Source organism: Rhododendron vialii, chromosome 10a (genome assembly GCF_030253575.1).
Source record: "Rhododendron vialii isolate Sample 1 chromosome 10a, ASM3025357v1".
Taxonomy (NCBI): domain Eukaryota; kingdom Viridiplantae; phylum Streptophyta; class Magnoliopsida; order Ericales; family Ericaceae; genus Rhododendron; species Rhododendron vialii.
The window spans coordinates 2,374,068-2,380,839 of record NC_080566.1 but is presented as its reverse complement, the minus strand read 5'-3'; the positions used below and the strand labels follow the sequence as shown (position 1 = coordinate 2,380,839).

The 6,772-nt window shown below is 38.1% G+C and overlaps 1 protein-coding gene across 5 annotated transcripts; it reads left to right on the top strand.

The window, feature by feature from the left end:
• Window positions 1–323: 323 nt before the first annotated feature.
• LOC131304864 (ubiquitin-conjugating enzyme E2 4-like) lies at window positions 324–6,465 on the top strand. 5 transcript variants are annotated; one of them, XM_058332306.1, is made up of 8 exons: window positions 407–552; window positions 2,022–2,146; window positions 2,605–2,680; window positions 2,987–3,066; window positions 3,843–3,957; window positions 4,095–4,147; window positions 5,324–5,452; window positions 6,090–6,465. In XM_058332306.1, the coding sequence occupies exons 3-8, from the start codon at window positions 2,637–2,639 to the stop codon at window positions 6,230–6,232; spliced, it is 564 nt and encodes a 187-aa protein (XP_058188289.1). In that variant the 5' UTR covers window positions 407–552; window positions 2,022–2,146; window positions 2,605–2,636; the 3' UTR covers window positions 6,233–6,465. The 5 variants fall into 5 exon arrangements, with proteins under 5 accessions (XP_058188290.1, XP_058188289.1, XP_058188288.1 ...); XM_058332308.1 differs by having other exon boundaries at window positions 450–532; XM_058332307.1 differs by lacking the exon at window positions 2,022–2,146 and having other exon boundaries at window positions 324–552.
• The last annotated feature ends 307 nt before the right edge of the window (window positions 6,466–6,772 follow it).

Below are 6,772 nucleotides of genomic sequence, written 5' to 3'. Positions count from 1 at the left end.
CGTCAAGAATAATCACACAAAATTTAGGTTGAGCGGTATCGTTTGATATGATTTTGGAACAGATTACACATTTATTTCATAATACTATAATTAAAAAGATTACAACACCAAATTGGAACCTATTTAATCTCTATTCATCTTAGGACTAATGCATTCCGTAATTATATCAACCGGTATCTAATCAACGGATAATTTTTGACCTAGTTGATGTTATCCACGAGCCCTAAAATACGAATGCTTTGAATCATCAAAACGAGCCCGAGAAAGACGCACAAACGGAGTAATTTGATTTTGGACATTCCAATGCATAGGGTCACATTGCACGTGCCCTCCCTGATACCCATGTCGACACCTCCACCCTCCTATACATACATGATATATACACATCCATACACATGCATAACACACTTGCCCCCCTCATCCTCCTCCCAATCTCTCTCTCTCTCTCTCTCTCTCTCTCTCTCTCTCTCATCGATCGGAGACTTGTCGTTCGTTCACCGTGACTACTACGACGCCGGCGATCTATTCAATCGTACAGTTTCTCATTTTACGGTTAGTTTCATTCACGTCGCGAAGATTCTTCTTTTGCTAACTAATCTTCTCTTAATTTTGATGGGTTTTTTGGGAAGCAATTGTGAAGTATATTAGATCTCCAATTGTATGCGTATACAGAAGCTGAGCCTGCTAAACTGTTTGATTTACTCTAATTTCGTTTGATCAGATGATAGTTCGGGCATTAGGCGTTCAATAAACGATACGATCACTTATCAAAAAAAAAAAACGATACGATCCGAAGTTAATGTGTGCGGACACTTGCATTTCTTTTTTGTGTCATTGGCTCATGGCACTGCGTAATTTTGATAAGTGTTGTAAAAGTCGCTAGGCTAGTGTCGGGCGGGAGAGGAGCGCCTAGCGCTTTGAGGCCGACTAGCTCCCTAGGTGGCCGGCTGGTCGGTGCCTAGGCCGATTTTTATCTGGGCGTTGGACTCCCTCCCGCCTAGACCGATTTTTGGAACAGTGATCTTGATGGAACCTTTGTTAGAGAATGTGTTTGATGGTTTTGTGGTAATTGACTTGCAAATTTTGGCGTTAGCTTGAATGTAAACAGTTTGCTCTGTAGTAAAGGAGTTCAAAATGGATCTCAGAAAAGTTCTTTAATTATACTGAGTGGTTCAAGAATTTATATTGGCACTGGTGCAGTTTGGTGATGTTAGGAGAAAACTCTCGCGGAGAGCTGTTCTACTTGGAATTTTCAGTTGACGAATCATTAGTTTTCGAAGTCTACTTACACTCCCATTTTGATGATCAGAACCGTTCACCTTATAGAGCACATAAAAAATAATAGGAACACAAAAATTCATGTTTATAAAATGTCGATAAATGCATGATCAGAACAGGGAAAAAAACTAACTCACATGGAAGATAAATGAGTTTTGATCATGCATTTACCGAAATGGCGAAATTAGATAAATATCCGATCATCAAAATGAACATTTCCGATCATGTATTAACGCCCTCTATGAAGTGAACATTTCCGATCATCAAAATGATATTTTGATGGAGCCTGTATGTTAATGTGACAAATTAGTTGGAAGTTTAATCATAAAAATGGGAATGTGAGTAGACTTTTCCTTAGTTTTTGTTAACCAGAAAGATGTGAATCAGTTTCTCTGGATAGTGTTAAATTTCTGATTCTATGCAAGTCCTTGAGTTTCACTATCAGAGTTGTCCGCCTAGACAGTATGGTTTATGCCAGGGTTTTAAATCTTGGTATCGGGAAACGTAACAGAATTTCTGTTACAGCCGTCTATCGGCCTACATCGCCGATACATCAGTAAATAAGGTATCGGAGGTCCAAATCCTGTTACGTAACCACCTTATTTAAAACCCTGGTGTATGCCATTACGTGATCTAGTATTCTTTTGTGTATGGGAGAAGGGACTGCCAATTGCCTTTTGGAAAACCACCTGTGCATTAGTCTGTCATATCCTGAGAATTTTCCGTTTTTGGGAACTCTTTAGGTATAAGTAAGGAAAGGTACAGCAAGGAGCATGCGTCTATAAGTCGGTAGAGAACAAATGAATACGCTGCCAAATTTCAGAGCAATCTCCTTCCAAAATTAAGCTCTATTGGTGTCGACTGTCGAGTATGTGGCTTTGTACTTCTTTGGTCCTATATGAAGATTTGTCTGTGGATGTATGTATGTGTGTTTGTTTTTTGTTGTTCTGTATATGCGATCAAGAAGGTGTTTGTGAAATTAGGCTTTGTATGAGGAACGCTTCAAGAAGTCATGAAAACTAAGGAGAAGCATTTTTAAAATGTCAAGAAATTCTTTTGGATTCTGGATCTCTGAGGTTAGTGAGGTAGGGAAGCTGGCTTCCAAACATAATGCTCCTTCCCTTTGTGTTGGAGTTTACAACTAGAGATTTGTGATGTCTATGTTGATTTCTTAATTCATGTTCACATTTTGTATCCAATCTTTTTATCTTGCTGTAGCAGATTCAAGTTGTCCTTGTACCTGTGAATTCTGAATTTTTTTGTGGACCTTTTGGAGTTCTAATTTTCATGTCCTTACATCTCTTCTTTTTTGTTCTAAATTGGCAGTCAGTAGATTATTTGTATTCAAGATTACCGAGATGTCATCTCCAAGCAAGAGGAGAGATATGGATGTCATGAAATTGTAAGGTTCTTGAGTATGTGCTGCTTTGGGGTTTTTTCTTTTTGTTTCTTCTTGGATGACATTTACTACATTATCTTGAAGTTATTACATCTAATTGCGTCACATTTTTGTTGTTTATGTAACTGGTTATTGTGAGTACTAAAAATTGGCTTCATGTAGACTTGCCTTTTTAGTTTTCCCTCTGCAAGCTTTGATGCTTCCTCCATCTGGCTTTTCCACTTGCAATTCTTCTTACTGTTATCAATTTTGTTGGTCCTGAGCTTTTTAATGGTATTACTTGTGACTGATCCTTTGTCCATTTTATAGGATGATGAGTGACTATGCTGTAGAGCCTATAAATGATGGAATTAGTGAGTTCAATGTGGAATTCCATGGTCCAAAAGAAAGTAAGTTTATTACTTTATTCCCCGCCAACTCTACCAATCTTATACAGGACCTTAGCAATTATTCGCCGATTTCTCTCTTTCTTTCTCGCTGCTTTTAGGTTACTTATTCAAAACATGAATAGTGATTAGGTTTTGAGTTGGAAAACATAGTTTCTGTTATCTGCTTTTGCTGTCGTATCCAAGTTAAGTGCCTGGTTGAAAAGTTATGCTGTACCAGTTGTTAACCATTTCTATTACTACTGGAGGAAATTATGAAATCAAGCCAAATCATAGGCTTAATTGTGTATGGCTGGGACCGTAGTGTACAATGTCGACTTTCAACCCTTTCAAATTCGCATTTTAGTGTATGTCTCGTGGCTTTGAAGAAGCTGAGGTTTGAACTTTTTCTTTTTTCCTATCTTAAATCTAGCTATCAGTGTCCTTTTCAGGTTATCTTGTCATCGACAACAAGTCAGTTTTCTTGTTAAAGACAACGATTTTGAGAATTATAATCTCTTCTAGTGTCATTTTCCTTACAAAGCTACATTTGGATAGGAATGATTTTGCAAGTTGTCAAGTACTTCTGTGACACTTGGCTTATATTTGCCTAGAACTTTCAATTCTTATGTTTCTCACCTCGTCGACGAGTTGTCAAGGCTTGATAGTCGACTTCTGATTCTTAACTTCATTTTTACTAAGATTTCCTCTGCCTAAAGATCTGTTAGTGACTTCCTTCTGTTTGGTACACAACTCATGTTTGTGTTTGCATCTTATCGATGTTGTCTCACTTGTTGCAGGCCTTTATGAAGGTGGTGTGTGGAAAATCCGTGTCGAGCTACCAGACGCTTACCCTTACAAGTCTCCTTCCGTTGGGTTTCTGAACAAAATTTTCCACCCAAATGTTGATGAGCTGTGAGCCTCCTTACACCCTTAAATTGCTCTTCTTGCTACTTACCATGATTAGACTTGAAGCTATTGTTTTTCTGAAGCTGATTGTTACTTGACTCGGCTATACTTACTAGTTTTTTTTTTTTTTGGTTCAACTGCAGGTCTGGTTCCATTTGTTTGGACGTAATTAATCAGTCATGGAGTCCAATGTTTGGTAATTATTTACTGGCCTATGCACCAAATAACAAATTAATATCTGTAAGAGTGTACTGCCAACCTTCAGGGGGTCTCTCAACATGATGCCCAAGAAAAATCGATGATTAGTTTGAGACTTTGAGCGTTCTTCACTGACTAGTAACTTGAGACTTTTTTCTTTGATGAGCTTCTGAGCAGATGTATTAAACATGGTTCTAGGGTTACAATAACTCATTTGCCAAGCATTGTTGCGAATGGCGTGCAGCTGATATTCATGCCCAAATGATGGGCATGGACAAATGAAAGTTGAACTTCTAAAGTAGGATTTCAGGAAACCTTCTGAATTTGATTGATTTTCCCTTCTTACATATGCAAGAAGGAAATAACATAAAGAGTAAAATTAACAGAAGGTTACTTTTCCTCTTCTTACCTTTCATGTAAGGGGCTAAATGAAGGAAAAGAATAGCCTTGTATTAAATTTTTGTTGACCATTTAGGAGTACCTCCCATATCTTATTATTGCCTCAAAAGGTCCACTATCCACTATTGGATACCTTGATTACATTATTGGACATATTTTCTAAAAAATCATGGGATAATTGGTGACTCAACTTGGTACCAAAGCTTTTGTTTTTGGAAGATCTTGGATTCAAGTCTCACTATTTGCATTTCTTTCCCGTTTCTATGCTGATTCTTTCCATTTGTATTCTCTTGCCCCTATCGTATGAATGTTTGCATCTCTGTGTGCAAGACAGTGTTGCAAACGAGGGAAGAGCTTGAAACATTGGGCCCATTTCCCAGCAATTTAAGCTTCTTTTGGAATATTGGTGATGTAACAATATTGTTGGGTCTTTTGTGTTGAAGCAACACAAATAGTCACATGGTAAACCACGGTTCTCTACCATGAACTTTGTTGCAAGAGAAGCCCAAGGTTAGGAGGGTCAAAGATTGTCAGACATAAACAAGCTTTTTTATTCAATAATAACATGTTGATCCTGAACGAGAAACTCATCTTTGTTAACAGACCATTTGATGTTGGGCCTACTAGTTGGGTCCTGGTCTTTTGCTCATTAACCACCTCTACGGGTGCTTGAAATTCTGTTGGTCATGGCTGCTAGTACACTATACTTATTTGTTGTATGCGCTTGATCTTTAGGGGTTTTTCCTTATCTTACACTGTCTATTCTGGGCTACAGATCTGCTCAATGTGTTTGAGGTTTTTCTCCCGCAGCTTTTGCTTTACCCAAATCCTTCAGATCCATTAAATGGTGATGCAGCATCGCTAATGATGAAGGATCAGAAGCAATATGAACAGAAAGTTAAAGGTGAATGATCACACTCTATTATTTCTTTTACCTGTTGTGCTCCAATAGTAGTAATGTGTCGTGAGGCTCCATATGAAGTAACTTGAGACGATTTTTTTGGTTCTAATTTACGTTTTGTTTTGGCTGGTTTCCTTATAATGGACCGGTCTTGACTTCAGAATTTGAGATGGCTTCTCAGAGAGTTATCTATCTGTAATTTTCTGACAACCATATCTGTAATGATTTAAATGATGTTGGGGGTTCAACTTGCAATTTACTTGGGATGATAAGATGAAAGTTACACTTGTTGTGATTGTTCGACTTGAAAGATAGGTTGGAAGTTGCCCTTGTTGTCATTAGATATGTCGAAAGTTATGCCTTCATTTTCATTAGGAAACTGATTTTTGCGCTCCACTTTTTACTGATGGCGCTCCAATTTAACTTCATGAACAAAGTGTAGCGCCATCAGTAAAAAGTGGAGTGAATGTCAATTTCCTTTTCATTATTCCACTTGTCATTTGTTTCTGATTCTGGAAATTTATTTCTTCTTTTAGTAGAATACCCGAGTCTTGGTAGTTTACTGTACTTTGGGAAGCTTGGGTTGAAGTGACTGGTTATAATGACAAATGCCATTCTGACTTTCTATTTGTGACGATAGAGTATTGTGATCGTTACGCAAAAAAAGAGAACATCACCAGTACTTTGACAGACGAGAGTGATGAGGAGATAAGTGACGAGGATGTCAGTGATGGCCGGAGTTTGTCTAGTGAAGACGATGTTGCTGGAAATGCAGACCCTTAAAAGTGATGAAAAGCCCTGGACTTCGATGTGCCAAATCGTTTTCGTGTTTGGTGGTGGACTTTTACTTAAATGTACGATGACAACATGTTCATTTCTTGTAAATTTATTGATGGGGCAGTAGTTAGAGACTGGATACGAGGTACCATGCTTCGGTATCTAATCCGTAATATATTCCGGCACATTTGTTCAAAGAAGAATAGAAATGAAGTTACTGCTATTTGAGCATGTACCAACGATTGTGCCGGTTAAGTTAATTTTGTTGTATTTTAGCGATTTGTTTGGCAAAGCAGTAAAGCAGGGTTCATCCTTATCACTCATCAAAGTTGTTTCAAGCCGATCCAGATCACTGACCGGTTCTCGCACAAGCTTTACATAATCATACGCCCAAAGAACATGATCTATCTCGCGATGATTTGAAAATTGTTGGGAGTGCTAAGTTTGCTGGGATTACTCTCATCTCAACTTCTGGCCGGGCGGTGATCAAGATCCATTTATTTGTTCATCAAGTCTATAACAACGCATGAATTACACAGAAAACCA

What these genes read in the sequence shown, in the direction of transcription:
- LOC131304864 (XM_058332307.1), top strand. Translation starts at nt 2,637, where the DNA reads ATGTCATCTCCAAGCAAGAGGAGAGATATGGATGTCATGAAATT. An exon ending in CACCCAAATGTTGATGAGCT is followed by an intron (nt 3,958 to 4,094) that starts GTGAGCCTCCTT and finishes GTTCAACTGCAG; the next exon opens with GTCTGGTTCCATTTGTTTGG. An exon ending in GTCATGGAGTCCAATGTTTG is followed by an intron (nt 4,148 to 5,323) that starts GTAATTATTTAC and finishes TCTGGGCTACAG; the next exon opens with ATCTGCTCAATGTGTTTGAG.